This window comes from Ambystoma mexicanum, chromosome 1q (assembly GCF_040938575.1).
Source record: "Ambystoma mexicanum isolate Mex_15411 chromosome 1q, UKY_AmexF1_1, whole genome shotgun sequence".
Lineage (NCBI taxonomy): Eukaryota > Metazoa > Chordata > Amphibia > Caudata > Ambystomatidae > Ambystoma > Ambystoma mexicanum.
The window spans coordinates 23,622,534-23,638,340 of NC_090922.1; the positions used below are offsets into that span (position 1 = coordinate 23,622,534).

The window sequence follows — 15,807 nt, forward strand, 5'->3', positions numbered from 1 at the left end:
CCCGTCCATTCTGGCAAACCATCGCCTAATCTCTATCACTCTATCCTGGGCAAACTCCTATAGAAGTTGGCTATCACTCAGCTAACCATCCACACTGAAGCTGTTGCTTGTCTCCATGATCATCAGTCTGGCTTCAGAGAAGCACGGAAACTGCTCTCCATAACATTTGAAGATCTGCTCGCTGACCTTGACTCTAGCTAACGCTCTATCGTCATTCTCCTCAACCTATCTTCTGCTTTTGACATGGTGAACCACAACATCCTGATCACTCGTCTCTGCGATACCCTGGACGTCACGAATCAGGCTCTGGCACGGCTTTCCTCTTGGGCCGACCTTCCCAGGTTCAACTTGGGTCCTTCCTCTCCATCACCTCCACCTCCACATGTGTGTTCCCCAGGCCTCTATCCTCTGCCTCTGGCTTTTCAATGTCCACCTGACCCCTTTCGCCCCCCTGATCTCTACCTTTTTCTCTAACTTTCAGTGTTATGCGGATCACGCGCAGCTCTCTTTCAGGCTACCCTCACCCTCCTCCTCGCTCATCCCTGGCTGTCTATCCGCTATTTAGGCATGGTGCGCCTATAATGATCTCTGCCTTAATGGCAGTAAGACTGAGATCCCTCTCATTGGGACACCTGCGCCCGCTTTTCCCCTCAGTCTGGCCGCCTCCGTGGGCCCTCTTCCCTCACCCTCTTGTGAGGCAAAATACCATGGAGTCATCTTCAACTCCACTCTCCTTCTCTCCACACATCACAGACCTTGTCAGAAAGGCCCATTTCCTGCTGCACCTCCATAAGGTATTCTCCCATTTCTCACCTAGCCCCAGAAGATCACTGTCTCCAGAGCCCTGGTACTCTCCAGGCTGGACTACTGCAGGAGCCTCTTTCTCAATCTGCCTAACACTACTCTTCGCCCTTTGCAACTCATCCAGAACAGGACTGCAAGACTTATCCTTGGCCTCTAGCACAGGAACTGCATCTCTCTGGCCCTGAAATCCCTCCACTGGCTCCCCGTGGCTGCAAGGATCAAGTTCAATACTCTCTGCATCGTCCACAATGCTTTCTCGGGCCGGGGCCCTTGCTATCTCCAACTCTCTCCTACGAAGTACCTTCCTACTAGAGTCCTCCATTCGTCTACTTCTAATTTTCTGTGGGAGAGTCGCTTCTCCAAGCAGAGATTGGGGGCCAGGTGCCTCCCTCTGGAACAGTCTCCCTGTCCCTCTCTGCCTTAGCCAGATCTCTGTAAGTTCCGGAAGCTCCTCAATACCTTCCTTTTCTCCTAGTCATTCTCTCGTCCTCTTTCTCTCATCCTTTCCCCTGCTCACCTTGTTCCTGCACCGTTCTGCTGACTTGCTGCTTGGTGTTCCTCTTACAGGAACCCTCCCCCCCCCCCGGACCCACTGTCCAGTCCCCCTGCACATGCCTGTTGGCCTCGCTTGCACTACCGGGTTGTGATTCCCGTTGGAGTCCCAGCCTTCCTTGAACTTAACTCAAGGCCCTCTTGCTCTGGGTGCACTTGTCGCCGTACCCTCTCCCCTGCACTTCTTGTCTGCGCACTTGCACGATCTAAATTATACTAGGCTTAGTAAGATTGTTGCGCCTTGAAACACATTGTGTATAGGTGCATTATAAATAACATATCAATCAATCGGTGTGTGAAGAGTAAACTTTGGAGGCGTGTCAGTATTTTTGGTTTGCAGTCTTCGTACATTGTGTGTGGTTGTGGGCGGTATCTAGTCAATTCATCTAAACCCATTCCATCTAATACTATTCCATCTAAAAAATATCCATCTAATGCATGTCTTTGGGGGCGTAAAGGGGTAATTATTTTTCAGGTTTATTTTAAAAGGTAAAAAACAGAGGTTTGGGGGTGGAGGCCCAAAAAGAAATAAATATGCATTAGATGTTAATGTTTTAGATGGAAAAATGTCAATTGAATGGCATTAGATGCAATGGTTTTAGATGAAATGACCATAAACCATTGTGGGCATATGGCCTCCACTTGTCCTTGGTTGCTTCAGCATTGTAGATATTGGCCAACGCTTGTTCACTATTTCTGTCTAATGAGACACACACAGTAGGAGAGGGGGGAAGGGGTGTGTGTGTGTGTGTGTTTTCGATAATGAAGGGAGGTGTTTTGTAATGTTCTTTGCATATGGATGGATGCAGACTGGTTTGGAATGGATGAAGCCAGAATGAATGGTGGAATGACGGTGTAGAATGTGTACGGATGAGTGCGAGAATGTTCCATTCCATCACAGGCAGCTGGAACATGTAGCCTGGGTGGTGGGAGCCAGCGGGTTCCTGTCATCTTAATAAAGGAACTTAGCATGAACTTACTTGAAGTGTTCAAAAGCATACATCATACCACCTATGGCAGCTCTCTAGATAAGGTGCGTATCAGCCTTTTTACGCACTTATTTCTTGTAAATCGGTCACCTTTCCTTTTCCTATTGAATCCTGACAAGGTTTTTTTTGGCAACATCCCCATACATAGTGGAGTTCACTGCTGACATCCAACTGGGTTGAGCCATGATCTGTCTGTTTGATACTTTCCTGTGTTGGTTATTTCATCTAGCGAATACAGAGTGTGTAAAGTGTAACTTGGAAATTAATTAGTGTGTTTTTTTCACTTTGTTCAGATGATTAGATTTTCTGTGTTACAATGGTATTTTAAGAATTCTGCATCACTAATGTGCATTGCAAATTGCTTTGACACTTAGGAAGTTCCATTTATATTGGCATTCGTATTGATCCTGGTGTTCAAGATTGGTGTAGTACAGCGTAAAAGTGTGTTCTAGCAAGGGGTGCATTTTTGTGTTGTTTATCGCCACTATTTTCATTGGTTTTAATAGAGGCTGCTTTGCTGAAGTATAATTATTTCAAGTTTACTAGTGATTTGCATAGGTATTTCATACTAGGTTTTCTCTTTATCTCACAAGCACATCAGTGGAAATTAATGGCTTGAGGTTTTTGATGGGCTTTTTTGTTTTATGAGCGCCTCTGAGCAAGCAGCTGTTTGGCATTTCTCATTACGAAAGGCTTCACGTTAAATTAGTGGATATGTTTGGTATAGTTTTAAAATATTGCAGGTTTTGGCATGTGTGAGTCTGTGTGTGAGTGCATGCGTGGAAGGGCACGCTCACTTGTTAGTCACAGCTGAGCGAGCAAGCAATGACTGGGTTAATGGTCTGAATGTTACTTTTACTACCCCACCGTCCCCCTGAGGAGGTATAATTCGGGTATTACCCAAATTGATAATTTAGAAACGATTGTATGGTAATTCTGGCCGAATTCGGCCTGTACCTTCAATCGTTTGTAAACGATCAGTTGAGGTAATCACTACCAAACATGGGAGCGGAGGTTGCAGGGGTGTCCCCCGTTCCCTATGTTTGGTAGTGATGGCGTTTGCGGGTAGCAGGGGTGTCCCCTGCCTCCCGAGGTTTGGAGGCGAGGGATGAAAAAAAAAAAAGAGAATCGGTCCCAGCGCCTTTCGGATTGGACCCGCATAGGAGGGTCGGATCTGGCGCTGCAGGGTTAGAAGATGAGCGGACTGTGAAAAGGTAAGTAGGGGGTGGCTGGGGAAGTGTGTGGGGGTGGGTGTTTTTTTTTTAGTTTTGCAGATTTGGGCACAGCAAAATTGGCTTTGTGGCCGAATTGACCACGGTCAATTCGGCCGCAAACAATTGTGCCATGGGAATACATTCATAATTCATACAGCTAGGGAGGGTGAAAATCTACCAGCAATTCTTTGATGAACTTTTAGATAATTTTAATCGGACATTAGCAGTGCTTTCCCCACTAACTATTATCTTTAAAATGAGACCAGGTCAACAATTCCCAACATTGCTGTATATATTTCAGTAGGGTTGACTGCACTAGTACTTCTCAACAGCTCTGCTATATATTTCAGCACAGTACCCTATCTGCTCAACGGAGCTGCCATATGGGACAATGAATTATTCACAGCAGGACTAACGCACATTTAATGGCATCATAACAAGATCCCTTAGCAGACTGCTATATTTTGGAAGAGTACCTGAATTTTACAACAGTGGCATTGAAATGGCACAGTACCAACACGTACTTGCAGTTTCAGTATGTAGCTAAAGCAATGAAGAGAAACAATCTCTAGTTCACCCTTCCAGTCTCATGAGGTGGTTTTATGCATGCTAGTGGACAGTGTGAGGAAACATTGTATTGCTTTGGTAGGGTTCAAGCCATCCTGCTCTCAGTATTGCATTTTTCCTAACTTCTGATCCTCCCATGTCTCCTACTTCATGTGTAGAATAGTTTGTTGAAAGATGCATGGAGCTTAGGACGAGCCAGTTATGTCTGGTTAGCCATGCATGGGACTGCCGATGCCCCAAACCTGCAGGCCTCTCAGACATGTTAGTTCCTCGACTAAGCCCGTCAGGAAACTTAGTTCAGTGGGTTGATAAACCTGCCACACAGATTAGTGTTTCACCTGCGAGTTCCAAACCTGCAATAGCTCAGTGAGCTCATGCATCTGCATGCAGTAATATGTGTTTATGATGCAGATGAAAGGTTTGAATTGTAGCAGAACTGACTTAGCTTTACGGAGGGTAAATGTTTAATGATTCAGAACTTGCACATCTAATCAATGCTGCCCTACTTGGCATTCAGTGCAGGTAAATCATGGTGTCTAACAAGGGGCCCCCGACTCTCCTGACCGCTTGTCTCAGGGGATTTCTGGAACTCCTCATTCTAGCTCGCTCCACCCATTTTAACCTTCTTGTGGGACACAGTGCAGCATGGGGGCAACCTGCGCTGCCACTAAATAACGCATAATCTCTGGGACCCCCCGGCCGCCTTGTTAGTGCGTGGGGTCGAAACAAGATCATTCGTGGTACTCAAGGTGTCCTTCTCCTCCAAATGAAGTGTAGAATCTCCCTCTGTATGTTTTTAATCGGCTGGAATCCGTATTGGGAGAGAGCTCACTGTATGCAGAAATCTAGGTATTGGTCATCTTTATGGCTGCTATACAAGCGAACCATGAAAGTTCCTGCATGTCCCACCTCCTAAGATCATCCAAGAAGGCTTTCAGTAGTTTCAGGACATTAGCCCTGTACAAGGCTATATATGTGGGTGTCACTTTCACCCCCAAATATTATATTGCTTCCAGTTTCAAATCTAGTGGATAGTTCTTACTCCATTCTTGAGCTCTGAAACACTTGTGTATGAGCACGATATAAATAAAATATCATATCATATAATTCTGACACTTGTTCTGGGTCCTCCGTAATATTAAGACTTTTTGATTTGGTGTAGTTAATGCGGAACCCAGAGGCCGCCACAAATTTATCTAAGAGGGACATCACCCTTGGGGGTGAATTCGCTGTATTCCGAAGGAATAACAACACATCTTCTGCATATAATGTTATTTTATGTGTGCCCCCTTTAGTCCTAACCCCCTGTATCTCAGGATCTGCACTTACTGTCTGTGCCAACTGCTCCAAGGCCATAGCAAATATCAATGAGGATGGCGGGCACCCCTGACGAGTGCCCCATCTGATTGGGATTGCCTTTGAGAGTTGGCCGTTCACTTGCAGCCTTGTGGTTGGGATACAAAAGTTAGCTAAGCCCATACAGGTAATGGTCGGCCCACATCCAAACCATTCTAATGTTAACTTTAAGAAGGTCCATTCCAAACTATTGAACGCTCTAGTGGCGTCTAATGCAAGCATGAACATCTTCTGCTGGGACCTTTGTCCTCAAATTGCTACATTTACCGCTCTCGTATATTTTCCTAAGTTTGATGCCCTATAATAAAACCATATTGACCCGGGTGTATGATCCCTGGCAGTGCCCGCATTAGTCTCTGGGCCAGAATCTTTGCATAAGATCGTCTTGGGAGGATAGCTCTGGGGCAACGTGCTCGCCTTGGAAGCAAGGCGACACGGAGCAACACAGGTCCAATCCCCGGGTCCGCTCTTAGAAACCTCTGGGTATTAAGCGCGTTATAAATAACCTATCATATCATCATAAATCTTAGCGTCCCCATTCAGTAATGAGATAGGGCGTTACCTATCACATTCTGTCGGATAGCTCCCTGGTTTCAGTATTAAGACAGTAGTTGAGGGTCCCACAGCTCCAGTAACTACCCCCGTATGCATTATCTGGTTAAACAATTGCAATTATATGTTTTAGTTGCTCTTCCCCATGTTTCTCTTCAATTCTTCAACCATTGCAATTATATTTTTTTAGTTGCTCTTCCCCATCATGTTTGTCCTCTTCAGTTCTTCAAGGAAGTTTCAGTTGTGGATGTCTGTGGTCAAACTTGCCAAACCTAATCACGGCTGTTTCCCCAACTGCCGCTGTTTACCCACAATTAGTGAAACGTCCCTTTCCTTTCCCTGCTTTTTTTTGTGGAACTTTTAAGAGGGGGGAAAGTAAACATGCACAGTGGATTTATGGGTAAGTAGGAGTCATCCAAACAACAAACGAGGACACGATTTAAAAATCTGATTGGGAAAACACTTACATTCCTCTGTTATATCCCATCATTTAATCACACACATGAAGGGATAATGTAACACACTGTCGTTCATATTACCTTAAAACAAAGCAGGAAGGTTCATGCAGACCACTATCACTGTCCCTCAGCAGAAGCACACCCTGACCCTGTCTGGAGGTGCTGACCCTAGGTTGATGATGATGTGCTGCCTATCTAAAAGGGGAAAGGGGGAGAAAACTATCCCTACTTAACAACGCAGCAACACTAGTGTGCTCAATTATTAAAAGTCCAGAGGAAGTGACCCATGACAGGTAAGTAACCCTGTCTTATGTATGTTTTCAAGATGAACATTGCCTAGGGGAATTTCACATACATTTATTTAACCAGCTAGGCAATATGTTCTCACAGCATTTATAGTCACTTCTGGATATTAAGAAAGGTCCTGCATGGGGAATAAAGATAACTCGCTCCAAACGACCTGTTACAGTGAACAGGTGCAAGCTAGTTCAAAAACATGTATCCTAACAAGACTCAAGGATATCATCCCAGGGACACTAGGTCGACCATCGAACGACGTCTCGGTGAGAGCGAGGACGTCAAGATCAAAGTCTTCAAGAAGGAGACAAATGTCGGAAGAATATTTGACAGTGGAATTAGTTAAACCGGTCTATGTGTTTGTTTTATATTCTATGTTTGGAGTATTTTTACTCCCTAATTTTATATGTTTCGGAAGTATTTGCCTGTTTTTAGGGATTAAAAATAGATCATACGCTCCTTATCTGTAGGGTTGAGCGCAAGATTATAATATAAATACATTTGAAAACAATATCGAATACTGAAGTTGGTAGTGAATTGGAAGCTAACATAAAACCACTTATGCAAGAGATGTAATCGGAATAGAAGCGAATATCATAATTGCTGACTGCAGAGTGCAAACATGTACTGAAGTGGCAGACGTGTGTAAGGAGATAGACTAACAGACAGAGAAGTGCAGTAATTAAGGTGCATAGAAGCAACGTTTTTCTACATATTTTTGTAGCTTAAAAAGTGAGGCATGACTGGATTTTCAACAGTAATTTGTCTTTTTAAATGAAATTTGTGAATGCAAGTATTCAGAATATAATTATCTATGAATACATGCTGTAAGCTTTACTATTAACCTGTTTGCAAAAAAATAACGGTTGTCATTTGCAGTGAGCAGAAGTTGTCAAAACTAACAGGGTGATCTTGTTTTCAATTTGTACCCTTAGCTATGTGTGGAGCTCGTGAGGTCCGTGTCCCCCAGGGGCCCCTGTATCGCGTAGAAGGCACAGCCATCTCAATCCCATGCAATGTCACGCAGTACGAGGGAGCACCGCTCCAAGACTTTGAATGGTTTCTCTACCGATCTGGAACCCCGGATTATTCGATTGGCATCATTAGCACCAAAGACCCCAATTTTTCGTATGCTGTGTTTGCACCACGCGTGAAGAATGGCGAAGTGTCTATTCACCGAGTACGAGGCGATAGTGTGGAACTCCGTATCAAGCACCTGCGAAAAGAGGATGATGGCGTGTATGAATGTTACACACCCACCACTGATGCCAAGTACTTCGGCACCTACAGCAGTAAGGTTGTGATAAAAGGTATGTCCGTTTTTAACAAAAAAATTGTTTTCTCCTTGCATAACAGTTTTTCATTTGTTATTGTCTGCGATGAGAAAATGCAGTAAACACACCATACAAAAAATAGTGTTGTAGCAGGCACACTTGTAATTTTCATCCAGGGGCCAATATTTGCAAAACCAAAAACAGTTATTGCATTGAATAAACTCAGTATGCCAATTTTTGTAGTTCTATCAATGAAATGGCATTTGGAAACTGCAATGCGCTTACTTCCGAGACATTCTCATATGTGTAGTCCATGCTTCACTTCCTGTGGACCCCTTCATGGCTTTGGTGCAGAAAATAGAGCATTTCTGGCAATCCTTCTAAAAAAGCGTTGAATGCCTTTGTGCACTCTTCCTGCACACTGGCCCGAACCCCTATCTATGCCCACCATGTTTTCATCCTATTGTCTTCTGCAAATGCCACACGTGGGGCTGCTTGAGGAGGCCTCTATAGGAAGCTATATTAGGGCTACCAGTAAAACGGGCTTCATGATGAGCAATGTGTGCCAGCCAACCCTTTGTACTTTACTCCATAAACCGACTTGAAGATCTATTTGAGTGAGAGTCTGGATGCTACTACTCTAGAAAGCCAAAAATGTTTGAGCAATGCTTCGAGCTGGTATTTAGGAAGTAATGTCTGCAGAAAGACATGGCTCATGTCGCAGGTCTGCAGAATACATTTAGGTGTGTGTTTGTTTGTTCCATTGTAACACGACTGATGCTATGTTAACCTTTACTGAATGTGTATTAATCCCTGCCAGGTGAGGTTTCTTCTTGATGTTGTCTGTTTTCAGGAAACAAGAGCCTATCCCAATGGGCAACAAAAGGCTTGGAAGTCTGCTTCCCCAGACAAGGGCCACCATATGTCACAAAGAGACCTCTGAATTCCTTAGTTTTGTCGCTTTAGAATTTCTGAGCCCTTCTTACATTGAGACGATTCAGGCCCCAGACCACCTCGGGTTGGATTCTTAAGAACATTCAGGAAACTAGATTACTTGCTTTTCTTGGTTAATGTGGAAATCAGGCAGACAGTTGGGCAGTAAAGAAGGATGAGTCCTCCCATGTTCTTGTGGAACACCATATACACCGCTCACTCCTCTTGTCAATGCAATGTCGACCAACATTACTGTCTAGCAGGTGAGGAGTTTGATGTTGCACATGGCCATAAACTTTAAGTGCTCGAGAGCTATAGCTGCACGCACAATAGTCAAATCCCAGAAAGAGTGGAAGGTGTTCACTGGAGCCTTTTCACTATATATGCCAATGGCAGCAAGGTAAAACTTGCAAGACTCCATCTGGGTGCCTCTGGTAGCCAGATGGGATTTACAGGACATACACTGATCTACAGAGCAAGAGAACAGGTCACACTACTTCTCTGGAGACTGGTGAATATATGAGAGCCATTTGAAATTGTGCTAGAGTCGTGTAGAAGGGTATACAGCGATTTTAACGAATAAATAATAGCAGTTTGATATAAACATTTCAACAAAATAAATCTAACATTTTTATCACTCGGACTAAACGGTGTGATGTTGAGCCGCACTCCCAGAGTGAAATTCCAATTTCAGGTTCCAAGCTCAACTGCCACAAATTGCGCCGTAGTCCAAAGAAGGATTAAAAGTTTATATTTATTTAAAAATTCTGATTAAAATCCATTAGGAAACTTCCAGCCCTCGCACAGCCTGACGAAAAGGTGCTCCACAGATGACGTGTTTCGCTACAGCTTGTAGCTTGGTCACATGATCTTGGTAACATCTCTGACACTCGATATATATATATATATGGGGGTGGGGTAAGGGGTTAAAACGGGTGGAGAGGGGTTTGGGGTGGCTTTGTAAACAAAGGGAGACGGGGCGGGGCTGGAGGTGACCAAGTAATTATTTTTTAAAAATCGCTATTTTTTTCGGAAATAATGTTTAGATCAAACTGTTATTCGTTATTATCTATTCGTTAAAATCACATGTAACCGTGCACAAGACCGTAAGGTTGTTGTCACACGACTTTTAGTATCGAGTGACTCGTTTTTAGAGCAGCTGGCTGGCAAGTTTACAGATTGGGGGTAGTGAAAGAAGATCCAGTCTATCCGAAGTACAAATGGCTGGTCGACTGACTAGTCGAATAAGTGGGAAACATGATATTGTTTGACCATTTGGAAAAACTGATGGAAACCAAAATCCGGTTGTCACCATGTACATTTTCCCTTTTAGCTCCTAAATTCTGGAAGAGCCACCCTGCTGACATCCGTGCTTCCACCCTCCCTTAATATATTGCGCTCCCGCCTCAAGGCTCAACTTTTACCCTCACTTTCCTCTGGCTAAACTGCTCCTGTTGATGAGATCATTTATTTTGTACCGTCTTTTAATTATTTTGTAAAGTAATTTGAGGAAAGTGCTCAATGAATGCAAATAAAATACAAATACATTGGAATTACTGCCCGTTTTGGATAAGGGAAAGAGGAGGAAAGATGACTTGGAACATTCCTGACCAATTTAACAGTAGGCAGGAGGCCGCATTGAGGCTGCACTTTGCTGTGCTCAACTGTTTGATAACCCCATCTTTCGAAGATAGTCTACCACATGATTGTGAGTACCTTCTCTTCTGGGGGTGGGAAAGTGTGCATCTGCATGCTCTGGAAGCCATATCAAATGTAGCCACGCGCGCGCGCAACAGAGCATGCTGTTTAGGGCAGTGTGTTCCTGCTTTCCTATTCCATAGAATGCAGAATATCTTTGGTATATTGTCTGTGTAAAGCAAGACCCTCTTGCCCTGAAAGAACAGCAGAACAATCCTCAAGGCCAATATATTCAGCTTTGAGCTTGAGAATGTTGACATGGGTAAAACTGCTGTATGATTAATTCAAAAACCTCTACACATCAGATTTCTATTGTAGTTTGCTTCCTGAAGTGTGAGAGGATATGGGCCCCTTTCTCGCTGCATCATGGAGATTGGGAACCAAACTGCCTTTTACTGATGAGGCGTAACCAGACAAAAATATGCCTGGTATTTCTTGTGTTCCTGTTCTTGTCAGAGGTGACGTGGCCATGCATTTTGTTGTGGGCAGCTCCCATTGTTGGCAGCACCAATTCTGATTTTCATATGACCCACACAGACTAGATGGAAGGCTGCCCACACTGGCATTGGTTATGATTAATTCAAATACTTCCATCATTTTTTAATTTAGGTGGGAACCACAACATGTAGACTGTGGTGAAAGCCCTTTGAAATTTTGCGATCTGCAAGGAATAGTGATTATTTCTTTGCTGGCCTTGGTAATCTAACTTGACCCACAGTAATGTGGGACATATAAATGGAGGAACCTGTCAGAGTGTAGGATCCTGGCCGATCTGCATTTCAGGAGATGTGGGAAAAGCCAAAGAGAGTCCAAGAAGACTGGTCGAGCAGTTGCAGGCGATTGATAGCAGACACACAGCTTATAACCAGCAGCAAAAACAAAAAAGAGCAACACACAGGTGTTGGAGTGCAGGGACACAACTAAAAGTGGTCGACATGTGCAGGCGGGAAGTCCGACATGTAGAAGTGAAGGGGGATATCCTGACACAGATTTATGGCCTAATTAACAAACTAGGTGGCAGAGAAATAGAATTGATTGGATACCACCCTTGAGAGAGGCTCACGGATGCCCGCTATTGTGTAGCGGGCCAACTGGGCAGAAGGCTTAAGAGACAGGGCGGAGATGTCTGAAGAAGAACTTGATAGAGCCATTTGAGAAAGAATACTGAAAGGCAAAATGCTGCAGGCTGGAACCTGAATTGAATGCTCAGAGAAACATTTGAAATAAGGGACAGAGAGGGGAAATAATTCATATTAGCACCCTGGGCTAGGGAGCCAGCCAATCAGGTGGCTAGGAGCACGAGCTGACACTACCAGTGAAAGTCCGCATTCCAAGCCGCCCAATAGCTGCCTCCCCCGCCCACATCATCCCCCAGCAACCCTGTTTTTTTTTTAATTTGTTCCCTCTCCCTTCCCCATCGCACTAACCTGATTGTGGCAGGGATCTGCCACGGCAGTTCCTTTCCCTGTGTGGCCTGCCATGGAAATGGAAGACGGGCTCTGTGTGGAGCCCCCGACTCTCAATTCCCTGGCATCCATGTTGGTATAGTATTTCCTCTCCGAGAAAGGGACGCCGCGAGGCGTTCGGTTCACGGAGAGAAAATAATGTTTTAAAATACATTTAGCACTGTATAGCCCACTGCACGGGTGCTAATGGCGATATACCCTTCAGTGGCTGGGCCCACCCTAGGGGTAACGGTCCGCCAAAATCATTAAGGGACCCTCCCTTCTCTTGGGCCCTTAATTTGGCAACGCCACCTAGAGGCATATCGCCTCAATAGACTTTGAAGATGAAGTTCCTGGAGTCACTTGAGAAAGAGATTGACTGGAGAAACACTGCATGCTGTAACTTGAAATCAAAGTTTCTAGTGAAACTTGATCAAGGTATTTGGAAAAGAAGCACTGAACCCTTGGACTTAAAAGTGCAAGTTCTTGCTATCATTGATAAAGAGACTGAAAGGAGAATTAAAGAGCACTTGAACATGGAGTTAATGGTTCTGTTCATTTCTGATAGGAACAGAACTAATACTTAGCGAACCGTTAGACCAAAAATACAAGACCTGACAAGACCAAAAATACAAGACCTGACAAGACCTAAGGAACAAAACAATTAATATTGCTACTCTGCGGAGAGGTTGTATTCCATGCAACGTGACAAATCTTATAAATAACATTGTTGTATTCTATTAACTTGCTAGCTCTTTTTATTCGAAAAAATTACCCCAGGACCTAAAAGCGATCCGGGCTAATGGAGCTAGCAAACTTTGAGGAGCTAATGTTTATAGATTTTGGGTTTTTGTGGCACAGATGTAACCCCAACTATGATATGGTATTCCATCATACACCAGTGAAAGTCCTGAACAATTTTTTTTGTTGATAGGAAATTATTGGGATTGTAGACTGTTGACTTGCTCTGTATATTTGCACTGAGTTTATTTCCTGTGCAAGTGGGCATACAGAACAACGTGGGCACCATTTAAAAACAATGTTTTTAGTATTTTTATTGGTTATGATATGATATGGCATTTGTAACGCGCCTATACACAAGTGTTTCAAGGTGCGACGAGGCAGGGAGGGGGGAAACAAGGGGAAGACAGATAACAATCATACTAGGCCAGGTGTCATTCAGATCGCGCAAGTGCAGGGGTAGGGGGAAGGGAAAAGTGCAAATGGAAAGGGAGGGGGGAAGTGCAGCACAAGTAAGTAGAATTAAATAAATAAATAGGGCCAGCTGGTGGCAAGCGCAAAGTAAGTGCAGACGAGTGCTGAGAAGGGGGGGCTGCAGGGATACAGAGACAGTCCCGCAGTGCAGAGGTTGCCAGGGAGGCAGTGCAAGTGGAGAGTGGCTGGGCCCAGGACCGAGGTCGGTGAGAGTGGCCCAGTTGCAGATTCAGTGCAGTTTCAGTGAAGGATTTAGCAGGGGAGAGGGAGAGAGAAAGCAGAGGCAAAGGGGAAGGTTTTGAGGTGCTTCCGGAACCGGAGATGGTTCTCCTCAAGTTTCAGGGAGGCAGGAAGGCTGTTCCAGAGGGAGGCCCCTGCCCGGAGAGAGATCTACCCCCAGCTCGTTGCTTCGAGAAGCGGCTAACCCTGAGGGAGTTGGAGACGGATGAGCGAAGGGCTCGGGAAGGAAGATATTTAGGAAGAGAGAGTTGAAGGTATTTAGGCCCCAGGCCCCAGAAGGCCTTGTGGACAATGCAGAGGGTTTTGAACTTAATCCTCGCAGCCACTGGGAGTCAGTGTAGAGATTTCAGTCCTGGAGAGATACGGTCCCTGGGCTTGAGGCCAAGGACAAGTCTCGCAGTTCTGTTCTGGATGAGTTGCAGAGGGCGGAGAGTGGAAGCAGGCAGATTAAGATAGAGGCTGTTACAGTAGTCCCGCTTCGAGAGAACCAGGGCTCGGGAGACAGTGAGCTTCTGGGGGAAGGAGAGGAAGGGAAGAATACCTCTGAGGAGGTGCAGCTGGTAGTGTGACTTCTTAGAGACGTCAGATATATGAGGAGAGAAGCAGAGTGTGGAGTCGAAGATGACCCTGGGGTTTTTTGCCTTGCAGGTAGGAGCAGGAAGAGGGCCAAGAGAGGCCGGCCAGAGACCTGCAGGGAAGGAGGGAGTGGGTGTGCCGATGAGTAGAATTTCAGTCGTACTGGCATTATGGCAGAGGTCATTGGCGGCCTACCATTCCTGGATAGCAGACAGACAGAGATGAGGGAAGGAGAGGAGGAGGCCGAGGGTAGCCTGAAAATGAGCTGGGTATCGTCCGCATAGCACTGAAAGTTGGGGCAGAGAGCGGTGATGCGGTGTGCAAGGAGTGCCAGATACTGGTTGAACAGCCAGGGAGAGAGATTAGATCCCTGGGGGACACCACAGGTGGAGAAAAAGATGTCCGAGAGGAAGGACCCCAGTTGGACCTGGGAGGGTCGATTGGAAAGGAAAGAGGTCAGCCACGCCAGAGCCTGACCAGTGATACCCAGGTTATCACGGAGACGGTTGAGCAGGATGGCATGGTTGACAGTGTCAAAGGCAGAAGAGAGATCGAGCAGGATGAGAACACACAGAGTGTTGGAGTCGAGGTTCAAGAGCAGGTCCTCACGGATGTTCAGGAGAGCAGTTTCCGTGCTTCTGGCAGCTCTGAAGCCAGATTGATGGTCATGAAGACTACCAACAGATTCAGCATAGAGGTTAAGCTGGGAGATGGCCAGTTTCTCCAGGAGCCTGCCCAGGAAGGGAGTGATGGAGATTGGGCGATAGTTAGCCGGGCAGGAGGGGTCGGAAGAGGGTTTCTTAGGAAGAGGGTGCACAAGAATAAACCTTCCAACACATATAAAACATACATTTCAACAGTAAAGGTTTTGAATAATAGCTTAAAAATATTCACATTTCATGATTCGACATTATAAAATCAGTTATTTAAAACACATACCATTTGATATCTCTATAAAAACATACGAATCACGTCATTAATCTTGCTCTCGATTTCTAAAACAAATCGTCTAATTAGGCATTTTCCAAAAAAGAACTAATTTTGTTCCATATATGGAAAATTGTAAAATGTAATATCGTGCTGTTACCAGCATATATAGTCGCCCAGGATATATCAGATGTGTAATTAATCATTTAGTATTGCATGCTGTTGTAACCCTTACTATATATCTCCCCTATTCTATCACACTCTGTTAATAGATGTCTAGAGGTTTCTACTTTTTCTTTACAAAGTCTACAGAGTAAAAGTTAATATGGGAAATTGTGCCAAAACGTAAAAGAAGGTCCATTCTTAGCTGTAAAATAAATCTTCTAACATTCGTATCAAAATGATTCGTAAGGTAGCTAATGTAGTATTAAGTGCGACGCCTTGCTTTGCATTATATTGGTATTTCCTCCTAGTACCCAGTTTTGACAGGTTATTCTCACGATCCCAAATAACAGCTAGTTTTTTAATTTTGATTTCCATCACCAATATAGGTGTTTCCTTTATAGGTGCTCCCATTTAAATCCAACGTCTTCAAAGAACACATTCACATAATTGTTCCATTCTTGTAGTGTTCCACTTGTGATATTGTTTCTAAAGTACCTTCTAAAGTCAGAGTAGAGTGAATCCTTATCTTCCAGTTTGCTACAGAT

At 44.6% G+C, this 15,807-nt stretch overlaps 1 protein-coding gene across 1 annotated transcript in view; it reads left to right on the forward strand.

Moving 5' to 3' along the window:
- IGSF8 (immunoglobulin superfamily member 8) overlaps nucleotides 1–15,807 on the forward strand; it is a 395,119-nt gene that overhangs the window by 41,582 nt on the left and 337,730 nt on the right. Inside the window, exon 2 of the mRNA XM_069635441.1 lies at nucleotides 7,725–8,099. Within this exon, the coding sequence (XP_069491542.1) occupies nucleotides 7,725–8,099 (375 nt within the window). The remainder of the gene's footprint in view (nucleotides 1–7,724; nucleotides 8,100–15,807) is intronic.